Raw genomic sequence first — 16,050 nt, 5'->3', positions numbered from 1 at the left:
TTTAAATGATACAAGTTCTTATAGGAATAATTGTACAAGAAATTGATTATATCGGTACTCATATATGTTTCTCATGCAAGGTCAAAGAGATGGAATCATTAGCAGAAGTTAAACTAGTGATAGCTGAATTAACTCTTAGATTGAGAAAGCAATGATATGCCTGCATTACAAGAAAATTCAATGATACCTCTGCACGCCTCAAAAGAGTAGCTAGGACCACAATCCATTCCTTGAACTTGACAGCGCACATATGGGACAGAAGGAATTCAGCATCCAACCGACTCTGCAAGGTGCCCATTTGAAGCTGCAACCAAAGGGTAAAATAGGATGGATAATCAGTGCAAAAAATAACAAAGATTTATGTGATCCATCATAGACCTGTTGAATCTCATGATTTATGTGATCCTCACTCCTCAGAATCCATGGCTGCGTCGGGACATGGAAAATTGGTTGCAAGAGGCATTGTAGATCTTGATGTTCGAAGAGATAAGAAATGCAAGCATTTATACAACAGTTTACACGGATTATGCGAGGGTTGTAGCTTGCGGGAATTCTACATCTAGAGGGTGATCGTTTGCGTCTAGATAGAAGAACCTGAAAATCACCCTACCCTAGTCCTTACAATCTCTTCCCTAGACTTGTGGCCATCCTAACCCATTACAGCTTGAATTCCTTCCAAGTTAATACCCAGCCTTTATTCAAATTTTTAAATCTTCTTTGTTACATTTATAATACCTTGCCTTTTGTTTTTGAATATCCTATTATTTCTTTCTTTGCACATGGACAACAAAGTCAATAACTGGCATGGTCTCCCTGAGATGCTATCTCTATTTCAATGTTCCATTTAATCAGCTTCTAGCAAAGACTAAATAGAAGCCAGTAGCCCATGCCACCTCCAACTAAGCAGTATGGGGTGACAGTAATTTCTATGTGAAAGGAAAATGAATGAAGAAGTGGAATGTTGATCCTTTGAAGGCATACACATGATGGAAGAATTGTGGGTCTGTTGCAAACCAACCTCTCAATAGTCAAAATCTTCTTCACATCTGCACACCAACAAAATGCCGGTACCTACGGAGGAGCTAGGAAAGAGTACAACCTACTAGTAGAAGCCACAACCAGATTATCCACCTCTAGTGTTCTATAAAAAGAATTATATGAGAAAAAGCCTATAAGGTTACATTTCCACGAAAGACGACTTTATTCCCCATAAACTTACACCCAATCTTATCTTATGCGAGAAATATTATTGTCGAAAATTCTTTAGCTCCAATAACTATTGGGATACTTTAAAAATAGATATTGTTACGAAACTCTCATAGAAAATAAAAAATAAAAAATGTTTTAACAATACAGAGAATTTAACATTTAGGTTAAGCAGTGTGGTATGTAACCTAATTTATACATTAATTGAAAAAAAAAATTATTAAAGTCCATTCATAAAGTATCTATTTAGTAAAATTTAATATAGTAATAAAAAAAAGGCGTGGCCCAGTGCACGAGGCTCCAGCCATTGCGGGGTCTGGGGAGGGCTATATGTACGCAGCCTTACCCTGTTTTGCAGAGAGGCTGTTTTCGTGACTCGAACCCATGACCACCAGGTCACAATGGAGCAACCTTACTGTTGCGCCAAGGCTCGCCCTCTCTAACATGGTAATAAAAATGAAAGAGAATTTCTTATGAAAAAAAATATAAAAAATGTGGTTATCCTAAAATATTTAAAGATGACAACAAAAGATGTCAAATATCATGAGTAAAAAATTATAAATATTTATTGCAACAAATTAAATTTCTTTCAATAATTTGGTGGTGTTAATATATATTTGTGATATTGGGCTTACTGACAAATCTGCCCATTTTTTCCCTCCACTTTTTGATGGGTTAGGATGATCCTATGGAACTGATTTTTTGTGGACACCCTATATAGGTAAGAGCCTTCCAAATGAATGCTTTGGATCACCCCAAAAATGTGGGCCCACATGATTTTTTTTGCACTCGATCGCAGCAAGTTATCTGCGCTCGAACGCAGGAACACTTTTCTGATATATATATAAGGATTTGCTAGCGTCCATCGCAAAAGGCATTTCGCGGATGGTCTGTTGCATCTTACAGCAGCCACAGAGGCTCACTTTTCAGCAGATTTTGTCCTCATTCACGAGGTGGGTGCTGTCAGATGCAACAGACCATCCGCGAAATGCCTTTTGCGATGGAAGCTAGCAAATCGATATATATATATATATATATATATATATATATATATATATATATATATATTATCGCAATCAATTCGAATAATCAAGGATAACTTTCACATAGACCTAATTGACCCTAGAAACAAGGAAACAATCATAATTCCTCCTATTTAAGATTCTGTCTCTAGCCAATCTTCCACTGCACCATCTCCTCACCTATTGAAGCAACACACTACTTTAATCGCCCAGACAAGGCTAACCTATAGAAAATTAGATACTCCACAAAAAGAATTTTGCAATAGTACAAGGCCTGCCAGAACCCATCCCTATCGTCCATACCATCCAGAAACATAATGCATCGATAGAATCTATTTCCCAACCCACTGGCCATTTTTGAAACACCTGACCCAATGATCTCAAAACAACCTTGGTTCCCCACACATCAAATGCTAATCGCCACATCATCTAATAAGAGGATGTCCTTGCACATGCACTCATCTTTTGACCCATGACTCCAAAGCCATGTTCCCAACAAGGCTACAAAATAGAAGTTTAAACACCCTAGAGCACCACTCTTCATTGGCTTGTAAAGCTCCATCTGCTGGATTAAGTGGTACTTGAAGAGTCCACATCACGCCTCCAAAGAAACTCATAGCACTACTCCTCAATAAATATTAGCCTTTTTTTAATGGTACAATAAATATTAACCTACTCTAAGTACTCTGCATATGGACGTGCTATACACTAAACAAATTCTTGCCAGAAGGAAGAATCTTTTCTGAAGCTAACCGTTGGACTGAAATGTGTTCCAGGTTCATAGGCTACTTTTGTACTGGACCATAAAAGCGGTGTAATGAGATATCCTAAACAAGCCTCCTTGTCTCAATAGAAGGTTCTAAACAAACCAAGGCAAAGCCTAAGAAGACTAGAAAGATACAGCTGGTGATGCTGGTGTGCTTGGTTTTAAATCCACTCAAGTCAACTCAACAAAGCCTTCGTTTCAAACCAGTTGGGGTCGGCCAAATGAATCCTTTAGAAAATATTCATTAATTTTTTCTAAAAAAATTAATTTTTTCTATACATTTATTTTTTCTTCTTATGAAATACAAGAAGAAAGACCATGTAAAAATTAGGTACAAGATGCAAATGGGATTTTTTGAGGGGCCAAATTAATGTATATGGTTATGGAATTACGACTAGAGAGTATCACTAGATGTCTTCTTTTCTTTTGGATTTTTATCAAAACAAATTCATTTTACAAATAGAAGAAATGCACAAATCCAGAAGGTAATTGCAAAATAAACCATATTTCCTAGATCCCAACCAATATGTTCAAAACAACCATGTAGACAATAAAAGCATATTGGAGATGCCACCTTTTGCCCAATTAATTCAAGCCCTGAAGCAAAATTCTCCAAACGAGCAGATCCAGATCGTTCCCTCTGAAGATAATCCTGTAGCGAATTGCATTAAGTCAAATTCGAAATTCGAAATGACTGAAAAGTTAAATTAAAGAATAAATAAGGGTTACTCTCACCACTAAGTCAAACTGAGTCCCCTTTACAAATGCTACAAGCTTGGAGAGTTCTTTTCCCGACATCAAATAGCTAGCATGGCTTTCCAAAATGTTCTTAACTGACGTAACATGTGCACTCTGCTCTTTGAATGAGGAGCTGCTTCCATAGAAAAAGCTTCATAAGAACATTATCACCTGGAAAGTCATCCCCTATATAACCACCAAGGGTGAAAGAAAAAAATAGGCCTGACAATGAATATTAACGATTAAATAACTAAATAATGCCTGCTAGGTATTTGAAGCCAAATAATTTCTATCAAATACAATGTCCTTCCTCACAAGATAGTTTCTACCTTTTTGAGTCAAAAGACTGCCTCCTGAAACTGGAGCGAAAAAGGAAATACCCCAAGAATCTAGGAGATAGTTTGTCAGACTCTGCGCTAGCATGTTCATAGTCTCTTCCAGATCTCAGTAAGAATCTTACCTGTAATGTAAACATATAAAAAAATTGTTACTCAATCTAAGAAAAAGATGATACTGCTACATGAAATTTCATACCAGCTCCCCAGCAAGTTCATACAAAGATTCATCAAGAGTTGCCTGCAATGACATTGAAACCTAGCAAGTTCATATAAAGATTTTATATAGAAAATTATACATGCCAAGAAGAAGATAGATTTTTTCTATGTATAAATTAATATCGCATGCTTACTTGTAATAAGCGCAGTGCACAGTATTGACTCACTGCAGGACCTTCAAGTTTAGCGATCACCTGTTACATTTGTCAGGTTATGAGAATTAATATACATTCTTTTTTAGCACAGACATATAATAAGTCACCTTAGTTATCACTTATAATTACATGAATACCCAACCTTTAAAAAAAAAAAAACCAATCCTTTAAAGACAAACGACATAAAACATTAATTAGACTAACATAGATGTGGCCCTACTCAAACACAAACATGTCTTCAACACTCCTCCTAAAGTTGGGACATATATATTTTGAATTCCTAACTTGTACATGATCTTCTCGAGTTGAACTCTATTGAGAGCCTTGGTTAAAGGGAGAAGGGTTGGTACAATCCCACAAAGTCAAATAAACCTCACTGAATGATCGTATTATTTTTTTTCCTTTTTTGAATGGTAGCAATTTCATTAAAGATGAAAGCAGAAGACCGAGATGGTCGAACCGCAAAATACAAGGAGGAAGGAAAAAGAAAACGGAAAAAGCAAGGACAATACAAGCAATAGCAAAGATCGGGGGGGTGGGGGAGAGATAAACAAACATCTGTAACCCCCTTCCTTCCTACACCTTCCCGAGCTAGATTATCTGCCTCCTTATTGGCCTATCTTCGGATGTGAGAGAATGTAATAGACGATCCTTCTACTTTATCTTGAATCTGATCGGAAATATTGGCAAATCTCCATGGAGGAAGCACCGTCCCACTTAGCCATCGGATTACATTCTTAGAATCTCCTTCCATGATTGTCCTATCCATGTCTTCTTTGGTCATACATCTAATACCCTGATGGGTGGCTCTAACTTCCGCCTCGCCTGCATCTGCAGTCCCAATTGGACCTGCTGCTTATCTTCCCTTATTATTGCATCAGATATCATTGTCAACTATGTGCTCATGCATCAGTTGCCATGTCTGAAAGCTCATGTCAATTGGGCCCTTTAATGTGATTGCTTGCATATTCTGAAAATGGATCAAGGTATAGAAAATACATAATCGCAAGCCCAATGTTAACTAGTAGACATTACAGCTATGATAAAAGGAAAAAAAACCATAGATCCAGACACAATGATGACAACCTATCCATGCAAAACAGACTTCAATAATCCAAAAAAGACTTCACAAATTATTTATAAGCGCCGAATTCATGTCAATCTTACTAGTATATAGCAGGCAGCAGTCCGATACCATCTTCGTTGGAAGCAATCTTCGAACAACCTGGAAATGGAAAATAAGCATAACATAATCTCAAAACTTGAATTGATTTTTGAGTGAACTGTGATGTAACATAGAATTTCTTGCCCCAAGTATATGCCAGGAGTTAAAGCTCAAATGTAACACATTTGTATCAGACCATAATCATTAATCACAACAAAAATAACTTTGAAAAGAAAATTAATTTCCTTGGCAAAACATCAAGCCAGAGAACATGAAGAGGTAGCAATATTCTTAGTTGAGAGGTAGCTATGTAATTTGAGAAAATAAAAGAAACGGAATAGCTTTGTATTAGAAGAAAATAAATGAAACATAATAATAGCTTCGTATTAAATAAAGTCAAAAGAGTATTTCAAGTTCAAATGTATGGGCTGCAGATGATAGAAATGATCAGTTTCTCATTGAAGAGATTTGATTCAACACATGTACAGAAAAGATTTGAGTGGTTCTTTGAGACTGAATGGTGTTTTATCGCACTTTGTGCCCTAATGCAATTACCAGAACAACCCGGGCCCATGATCGTTTCAATCATCCAACAAAGCAGAGATAGAAGATCAAATCCTTTACTCTTTCAACTTGACTTATCATTGCATGAGCAGCCTTAGTGATGAAACGTTTTGATCATCCAAAAAACCGAAACATTTCCGTTTCTGTAGCAACCAAAACTGAAATCAAAACCGAAATTTAAAAACTTGCCTTCAACTCTCCTGAGTTAATTAAAAGTTGACTGCATCAATCATCGACTGTCCCTATTCAACTCCTTTTTACCTTGAGCTAGTTCTCATTCGAATTAGATATTTTAAACACAGCTTACATCTAAGTGCAAGGAAGAAGCAATTAAACCAACCGGAGAAGGATCTTAAAACAACACTTCTGGGACTGGGGGAGAAAGATATTCCATATACAAAATTTGGGTAATCAAAACAACGTTTAGAAAAAAAAATCAGCAATTGATTGGATTCCTGTGGATGTTAGAAGAATGGAAAAATCAATCTTATAAGCAAAACATTCCATTGAAACTTCTATAACCCTCATTCATTAATGGCATGTATGCTAAAACGAGAAGCACGAAAGAGAATCAATACAAAACGTGTTTTGTAATTGGGCAGGGCACAATTATGGATGAAAAGATGAAAATCTCAAGGAGAATCAATGGACAAGAAACTAAAAATATGATGAGCTTATGTCAGTCATACCTGTAAGTACTGAACAAAGGTTCCAGCAAATTAAAAACAAAAATGTAAAGAGAAAAAGAAAACTTAAAATAAAAACATCAAACATATTAAGTAACAGACCAGAAATCATTACATAGTTCTCGAACTGTCAGGCATGTTTACAAGTATGAAGCAAATAAATGTCTACTATAACCACCAAAGCATAAATGTCCCAGCAAATAAATAAAGAAAATAATGGCAAATAAACATGAACTGTAAAAAATGATAGACAAGAAATTATTACACAATCTGAACTGTTAGGCTTGTGAATGAGTGCATATATATCATAATTGTGACTTTGTTTACAAGGTCTAACAGAAAGAACAAGAAATTATTACATAATCTGAATTGTTAGGATTGTGAATGAGTGCATATATATCATAAATGTGACTTTGTTTACAAGGTCTAACAGAAAGAACAATAAGTCACTGTGGAAAGTCAAGCAACGAGGGTGGCATATGGTAAATTCACGAGCACGTCTAGAAAAAAAGATGTATAGTCCAAGAAGGCATAGAAAGCATACTCTGTCGATCTACCAGCAGCAGAGAACAAATCAGCCCAATGTCTCCCATCGGTTTTCCTTGCTACACTTACTACTACATCAAGATATTCAGAAAAATTTCGGATCAAATCACAAGTTTTCTCCAAAAGTGAGAAGCTGGTGGACATTTTAGGAACTGAGGCTTGGTTCTTGTTTGCACTTTGCCTGTAAGGAATAATTTATCACATTTTAAATTTCAATACAGAAAATTAACACAAATGAGGCACACAAACAACGACTGAAACTTCAACCAGACCTCTCAGTCATATTCAAGCATAGCCTAACACCTCATTTTTAATTGTGCTAATGTATAGTGATGGTAGTAAATGTCAGTTCCCTAACAGTAGATAATTAGTGCTGACATGATATAAGATAATACTATAAATGATGTGATCCGGCTTGATGGCTTGACATCTTTAGGGAAATTTTATTTATAGTTTCCATTTTTCTCGGGTACACTTTCTATTTTGGTATTTTTGCTATTTTGGAGCCTAGATGTGGGGTTTGTCCACATTACCTAGGGCCCGCACCACCTCACACCACACTTCATAGCATACTTGGACCATATTAGCCCTAAGTGAGTAATATTTAGTTGCGACTTCAGTAAAGGTATTTAAGTCATTTATCAATGATTTATGACTTCAAACTCATATATCCTAATGGTTATTGATAGGGCCCACTCACTTAAGGCAGATATCCCCTATAAATGTCTTTTTACAGCCCTAATTGAAGCATTATGGGAGAAAAACATTAATAGCAGCCCAAGGTTAGGGTTTCTTCCTCCTTCCTCCTATCTTTCTCCCTCTTCTCTTCCTTTCATCCCTCCTCTTACTTTCCCTTTCTTTGTCTCTTTCGTATCTTTTCTTGCTTCTCGTATCTTCTTCTTTCTTTTCTTTCCCCTTAAGCCCAAGATGTTTATTAATGCAACTCAAGGTTACTTTAATTTCAGCTATCATGTCTGAGTGTTGATCTGACATAGGGCCATCCCAACGATGGACACTATCACATTCATAAAGAAACTAACACTAATGAATATAATACACTTTGTATGTGTAGTGGGCCCTATCTGCTTAAGTTATCTAAGAGGGTCATTTTGCTCATTTACTTTTGTTCATTTTAGGGTTCATTTCTGAGTTATAGTTTTTAGCCGTTTAGCAAAGGTAAATAATTCATGAGGACTTTGGAGTATTCGGCTCCATTGAAGAAGGGCTTCGTGTAAGGGGGTTTTGGTTTTAATGAAGAGAGAAATTTTACCAAGGTACTTCGGCTTCAAAGAATAGTATTAGCTCATTTAGAAATGCCAACCAACTCACTTTTTCAGTCCATCATGAAGCAGTTTTCAAACCCACTGTCTTCTTGTTCTTCACATATCAAGCCTTAAAACTTTTCCTAGCTCTAGGTGCGAAGAAACATTTCATCCCTATCTTGAATAAGTTTTCAAACCCATTTTCTTCTTTTTCCTCGCATATCACGCCTTAGAACTTTTCCTAGCTCTAGGCGCTAAGAAACATTTCATCCTTATCTTGAATAAATTGAAGTCTAGAGGAGTGCATTGTACAGGAGAGGCATCCACATCTTATCTTTGGCTTCATCTTCTATTCCCTTTCCTAGATCATCATGATTGCCTTCCTTTATTCATCTCCAACCCCAAGCGTATGCATCTTTTTTTTTTCCGAATGGCCCGAGCATATGCATCTCTTACACCTATTCTCTTTCTTTCTTTCTTTTTGGAATGGTAAAAAGATTTCATTAAAAGGGGGAAAAGACCGAGGAGGTCATAAACATAAAAGGACAAAAGAAGGGGAAAGAAAAAAAATACAAATATAAGCCTCCAAAAGACTCAAGGAGGCATATAGTCAAAAAATTCCAAGCTCTCCTTGGAGACTCCCTCTCTAGCTAATCTATCCGCCTCACCATTAGCTGACCGCCAAACATGAATGATGCAAATAGATGTGACCCCAATCATACCTTGGATTTCATCAAAGGAAGCGGCAAATTTCCATGCAACAGAATGTGACCCCTTCAACCTACTTATCACATTAAGAGAATCACCTTCTACTACCACCTTATTTAAGTCAATAAGTCTTCATTCACAAGCAACCATATACCTTGAAGAATGGCTCGAACTCCTGCCTCATTTGCGTTAGCAAATCCAATAGCGCCCGCGAAAACCCATTTCACCGCTCCATGATCGTCCCGTAAAATCCCTCCAATACTGGATGGGCCAGGATTTCCTATGCTAGAACCATCAAAGTTTAGCTTTGAAAATCCTTGGGAGAGGGGCGAGCAATCTTGCACTACCTTAGGTTCGTTATTAGAACCAAAGCATATCTCTTTCCATCCATACTATAAATCATATAAATCATAGGTGGAAATAAATCTAAAGCAATGGAAGGTTTTCACCCAAGAGAAGATGCAAGCTATTACCTTGTTAAAAAGGAACTGGGGGCCTTCTATGAAACCCTTAAATATCCTTGAGTTTCGTTCTTTCCATAGAATCCATATGGTTGCTAAAAAGGAACATGCCATAGAATCTTTCTTTCCTTTTCCATGGAACCATTGCCCAACTTTCCAAGAGTTCCATAATTTTTGCTGAAAACACCCAAGCGATATCAAATCTGGATAGTAATCTACTCCACACCTCTCTAGCCATCTTACAATGCAAAAGTAAGTGATCCACAGATTCTCCAGCTTCAATACATAGGGCACAATAGTCATTGATCATGAACTTCCTACGTCTCAAAAAAATCCATTGTCTGAATTCTAGGGGTGAGCATTATTCGGTTATAACCGAAGAACCGAACCGAACCGAACCGATTTGGTCGGTTCGGTTCGGTTTTTCTCCATTTCGGTTCGGTTTCGGTTAGTTTTTTGGGAAATTCGGTTATTCGGTTTCGGTTTCGGTTATCTAAAAAAAAATTCGGTTAACCGAAATAAGGGATGAAACCATTTTTTTTTCAAAAAAAGTTGCTTTATGTGCACTCCGTGGGATGATCAAAACCGTCCATTCGATTGATCACAACTTAATTATGTTGTGCTCAAAAATTCATTTTGATCGGATGATCCTAGCCCTCCGATCCAAGCCTAAATTTTACTTTTTTCCCTCTTTTCCTCTCACAATTCGGTTATAATCGGTTCGGTTTCGGTTCGGTTTCTCATAATTCGGTTTCGGTTTCGGTTCGAATTTTGCGAAACCGAAATAATTTCGGTTTTAACATTTCGGTTTTTTCGGTTCGGTTTTAACCGAATAACCACCCCTACTGAATTCTTTCAATAATCGCCGCCCATCCAAAAGCGCAAACCCTGAGCTTGAATGTTCCACACTTTGGCTACTTTAGGGAATACGGGGCAAGGTAGAAGATGACGATAGAACGATTAAACGGGGCAAGGTCATCAGGAAAATGAGAAAAAACTTTCTGTTCTTAAGAGAGAAATGTCCACAGTGAAGCATCAAATTTTCATTTAACTCAAACTGTTCTGCTAGCTTTCTCCAATGTGCATCATCCTTAATTTCTCACCTGGCTAGTGCCAGTTTTATTGACAAAGACTCTGGAAAATAGGAAAACCATAGGATCTCAACACGTGCTTGAAGAAAGAGTTGAAGGTATCGAAGAGAGAAAAATCAACATCGGTGTGGATCCAGTGTTTAGATTGAGGTAACATTATTGTAGGTATATGTGTTGATTTTCAGTTTTATTCATGTCTTGTCGACTGACTAGCGCACTATGGGCTCCTTATGTGTAGGCTTTCATTCTTAGTCACTCCATTACTAAGGGTGAGCTTGTGTAGTGATGCCACCTCTAAGACATAATTATGAATTTCTCTCCAACATCTTCAATGTTAATGGCATTCTAGTGAAATGTCTTTTTTTCTAAAATGGAAGCCAAATGTATCAATAGAAGGACCGAGGTGGTCAAGATACAAGGAAAAATAGTAAGTGCATCATCAATGAAGCGGATACTAAAGAAAAAGTCACGGCGGAAGAGTCAAAAAGCACTCAAGAATCTTTGGAAACTCCTTTTCTAGCTAAGCAGTCCGCAACTTGATTAGCAGAATGACGAACATGATTAAATACAATCTCCAAGAGCCTAACCCAATCAAACATATCAACTATCAAATCTCCAGGTACGTTTATGGACCCTTTTAGCCAATTGATGACATTAGATGAATCTCCTTCAACCACTATTTTATCAAGATTGTTCAACTCCAAACCTTGATAAGTTGCAAACACCTTGGCCTCTAAAGAGTCAGCCATCCCAATAGGCCCTGCAAAGGCCCAAAGCACATCTCCAGACTCAGATCTGAGAACTCCCCCAATTCCTACAGGACCGGGATTCCCCAAACTAGAGCCATCGAAGTTAAGTTTTAATAAGCCCGGAGAAGAGGGCTTCCAATCTTGAAGAATTTTATGTATTCTTTCCTCGCTAGAACAAATGTCCCTCCACCTTTCCCATAAGTTGTAGGCAGACACAAATTTGAACAAGGGGAGGAATTTTACCCAAGAAATAGTTAAAGCAATCACTTTAACGAAGAGATATGAATAGATATGACGTACTTTTGAATTTTCCATTCTAGTGAAGTGTCTATATTGATTTAATGTAGTTATTCTTCTTTGATCACTTGTTTTTTGAGAAAATGGTTCTTTACAATTTCCAATCCATCTATATGATATTCTTTTACTTTAACGTTATTTGGTATCATGAGAATTCCACCTATACATACTAGGAATGGTGAACACATTGAATCATTTATAAGTAAGCAATGTATTTCTAGAACACAATCGTGATATTTCATCTGAATTCCATCAATATGCCTTAAAATTCAAAATGTCTGATACATCAGTATAGCTGGATATTTCAGCATCTAATACAGTAAAAACGAATGATATTTCATCCGAATTCCATCAATATGCCTTAACATTCAAAATGTCTGATACATAAGTATACCTGGATATTTCAGCATCAAATACAGTAAAAAGGAGCCATTCCAAACAGTGGGAGAAATGTGGCTTTTCTGCTGATAGGCGTGCTAACCATAGAGCTTCCTCAATTTTATCTCTCTGGTGCATAGAAACGAATGCTATTAGGAATTTCCCAGAATAAAAAAAGTTAGTATTCTAAAATAGCCAGAAAGATGGCATTTATTGATGTTAGTACAAACAACTCCCAAAAAGTCTCTGGAAACAAAAAAAAAGTCAATTACAAGTTGCAGATCATTACAATTCCATAAGTAATGAAGTGGGTTCACCAAGAGCCTTTAAGACAGGACTGCCCATATCCCAACTCACAACAAAATTTTCAACAAATCTATGCCAATAATGAAATTTTAGGGGGAAGATTAAGAACAAAAAAGGAGTAAAAGATGCTCAGACCTGAATTAATGAGGACATTCAATTTTACAATCAAAATCAACTAAACAAACTCTTATTGTAACTTATCAAACTGCAAACAATCCCATTGAACGAATAAAGTAGAAATGACACGTCAAGAAATATTAGTAATAAATTGATGTTATGTAGTGGAAACCCCTATTCCATACATTAGATTCTACAGTTGCGAGTTAAGCAAAGACACATGCCTCAGCTAAAATATATCACCACAGATAAAAAGATAATCACGTACGAAAACCAAAAAGATCTTCATGATGAAATTGCACATGGAATGCTGGGAGATAGTGATATACATCACTGAAAGATGGGTATTGATGAAACCTAGTAGGTGCCTGTTCAGCTCCAAAGCAAAGACAATAAAGTCAGATGGAATTCAAAATTATCTGCATAATTGGGTAGTTCAAAATTCCAACATAAGTGTGAAGGACAATGGGAGCTCCCTCCTCTCCTCCAGGCTCCATAAAGCTCAACTTTAATGACTCTAGCTTGGGAAATCCGGATCCCGCAGGAGTAGGGGGAGTTCTTAGTAATGAGCTTGGAGAGATTCTTTGGACCTTCACGGGCCTATTGGGACCGCGGATGCCACAAAAGCGGAAGTGCATGCAGTGCATCAAGGTTTGGAGCTTGTATTAATAATAAAACACCCCAATAATGTAGTGGCTGAAGGCGATTCATCCAATGTTATTTGTTGGCTCAAGGGACCTCAAAAACCCCCTTGGAGATTTGATAGGTTGTTCAATGAAATGTTTGATTGGGTGAACTCCTTGGAGGCTGTGTTTCATCACGTACGGCGCTCCGCCAATCATGTGGCGGATGATATAGCTAGAGAAGCATTCAAGGACTCTCTAGCTCTCTTCGACTCTCTCCCGCCTTGATCTTCTCCATTTGTATTTTTCAATATTGTTGTTTCATCTTTCCCATGTTCTACTTTGACCATCTCGGTCTTCTCTTTAATATATCAGGCTACCATTTTCAAAAAAAATAATAATAAGTTGGAAGAGCATGACCAACTCCAGTCAAACACATATATTTCCCTTTAAAAATGTCAATGGTATGAATCTTGGATTGGCATGCATGTGTGTTGGCAGGGCAGGGGGATGTTCATTAGTAAATTGATTTGCGGCTCTAGACTATCATTACCCAGTGTTAGAAGTCTAAATGTGCCTAAGGGCACTTTGGTCTATCTACTCTTTCCCTTTTTATATAAATACACGAGTGAGGGGGAGCTATTCCCTAACTCACTCTTTTCATCTTCTCTTCTCTTCTCTTCTCTTCTCTAACATGGTATCATAGCCCTAGGGTTGTGGGCCTGTGGCACCCTAGGGAACCATTGAAGCCCCCCTCCTCAGCCTCCTCCTCACTCCACCTTTGGCCTCCACCCTCCTCAACCCCAACCCCAACCCTAATCGTACCTAAACCAAACCCCCTCCATCCTCTCTCTGCTCTCTCGCCTCCTCGTCTTCTCCCTCAACCTTCGGCGAACACCGCCCCCCCCCCCCCCCCCCCCCCCAAATCCCCCCGCCCAACCTCTGGCGACCTCCTCTCCAGCACCCACGCCCCTCATCTCCAGCACCTCCTCCCGACCCTCCCACACCTCCAGCGACCCTCACCCCTCCTCCCATCAGACCCTCTCACCCCCTCCCATACCCCATCAAACCCCCTCACCCTTCCTCAGTGTGCCGGCTTGGCAAATCATTATATGCGATATGGCATATAATCCGTACAAAATGCTTTTGGAATATTCAGCTTCTGCATCACAAAACCCTTTCAGTGTGCTCTCTGTCTCTCTATTTTCTTTCTTGCTCATTAAGAGAGGAACTCCAGATTTTTTGGAGGAAAAAAGAAAAGCTAAAGGGAAGTGATTGATGAAATCAAAGTGGACGTATCACAAGTGATTGATGAAATCAAAGTGGAGTTATCACTGCATGGCTTAAAAACAATTTTTTTTAATGATATATCTCTTAACTCTATAGTTTTTTACTGAGATAGTGTTTGCAGGTCTTAAATTCCTTCCTGTAAACCTAGATGTGTGGCCCCCTGGACGAATAGCTGAAACTTAATTTTGATGAAAATAGAAAAATTATTCAAAAGAAAGAATGATGTTGAAGATAGAAAGATTGGTTTAAAGGAGGGAGGAAGACCATTGCAGATTGTAGTAGCAGAGTCATCTTGGCTTATGCAGGTTCTTGTGCGTTGGTGAGATTTGCCTTGTTCAATCTCAGATGTTTGCCAACTAATGGTTGCTCTAGAGCATGGATGTTAGGGTGAGTCTCTAATTGCCATTCGTTGGACTCTCTAATTGTCATTCGTTGTCAAAAGAGAAGATTATGGCCCCCTGGAGATTACATTTGAAGATATGGAGGTGTTATGGACTAACTCCCTAGTGTTCCTACTCCCATTTGATAGAGAAGGAAACTCAAAGGTATATAGGTTAGCTAACCATGGGGTCCTTTGCAGAGATGTCTATGTTTTGTACAAGATGTCACAATCAATGTTTTAAATCTCAGCCGAAATACCAAAATTTCGGTCAAAATTTCGGATTTCGGTTGGGACCAAAACCGAAATCCACAAAACCCAAAATTTCGAATTTTGTCCAAATTTCGGCCGAAATGGCCGAAATATGATTTTTTTCACAATTTTACTTATTTTCCGAAATTTCGGACAAAACTACCAAAATTTCGGCTGAAATTCAAATTTTTTCCAAATTTCGGGATTTCAGCCGAAACCGAAACCTAAAACCTTGGTCACAATTGTAATTCTGTTTCCTTTTTTGCCCCTTGTTTCTTTCTTTTTTTTCGTTTTTTTATGGAATTGTCTCCTTCTCTTCTGATTTTCAATGAATCCCTTGTTAAAAAAGAAGAACAAAACAGTAGATCAAGAAGTACCTGAAGAAGATGTCGTAGCAAACAATGCAATATTGTTTGAGCTTGAGGAGAAGGTTCAAAGCATGGAAACTCCGTGCATGCTGAAAATGACATCCTTTGGGAGACACCAACTACAACCCCAGCATTTGGAAGAAGTCCAAGGGGATAAACCTCACGGTCGAATTCTAGCTCAGGATCCAACTATACAAACAAACAAGAAAAATTTAACCAATCGACACCCATATAGTATCATGACCAATTGTGAGAAAAAATGAAAATTACGTACAATAAAAAATCAAGACTAAACTGATGACAATTGTGCATATATTAGTAGTTTCCTCAAGCATGTCAAAAATCATCATGGCCAAATTCAAATATG

The 16,050-nt window shown here is 37.7% G+C and overlaps 1 protein-coding gene across 5 annotated transcripts in view; it reads right to left on the bottom strand.

The window, feature by feature from the left end:
* The window catches only part of LOC143853708 (uncharacterized), a 34,422-nt gene that overhangs the window by 1,800 nt on the left and 16,572 nt on the right, over nt 1–16,050 (bottom strand). For 4 of the 5 annotated variants that reach the window (XM_077363426.1, XM_077363424.1, XM_077363425.1 and 1 more), the window contains exons 12-21: nt 15,693–15,872; nt 12,365–12,477; nt 7,401–7,583; nt 5,609–5,666; nt 4,421–4,480; nt 4,267–4,308; nt 4,062–4,192; nt 3,730–3,865; nt 3,569–3,646; nt 188–304 (exon numbers count right to left, since the gene is read on the bottom strand). In XM_077363426.1, coding sequence (XP_077219541.1) covers nt 188–304; nt 3,569–3,646; nt 3,730–3,865; nt 4,062–4,192; nt 4,267–4,308; nt 4,421–4,480; nt 5,609–5,666; nt 7,401–7,583; nt 12,365–12,477; nt 15,693–15,872 — 1,098 coding nt within the window. Of the gene's footprint in view, nt 1–187; nt 305–3,568; nt 3,647–3,729; nt 3,904–4,061; nt 4,193–4,266; nt 4,309–4,420; nt 4,481–5,608; nt 5,667–7,400; nt 7,584–12,364; nt 12,478–15,692; nt 15,873–16,050 lie in introns of those variants that run through there. The other variant, XM_077363429.1, reaches the window with a different exon arrangement.

The sequence above is a fragment of the Tasmannia lanceolata genome, unplaced genomic scaffold (genome assembly GCF_043159265.1).
Source record: "Tasmannia lanceolata isolate RefF3 unplaced genomic scaffold, GAP_Taslan_0.1 ptg000020l, whole genome shotgun sequence".
Taxonomy (NCBI): Eukaryota; Viridiplantae; Streptophyta; class Magnoliopsida; order Canellales; family Winteraceae; genus Tasmannia; species Tasmannia lanceolata.
This window is presented reverse-complemented; position numbering and strand designations above follow the sequence as displayed.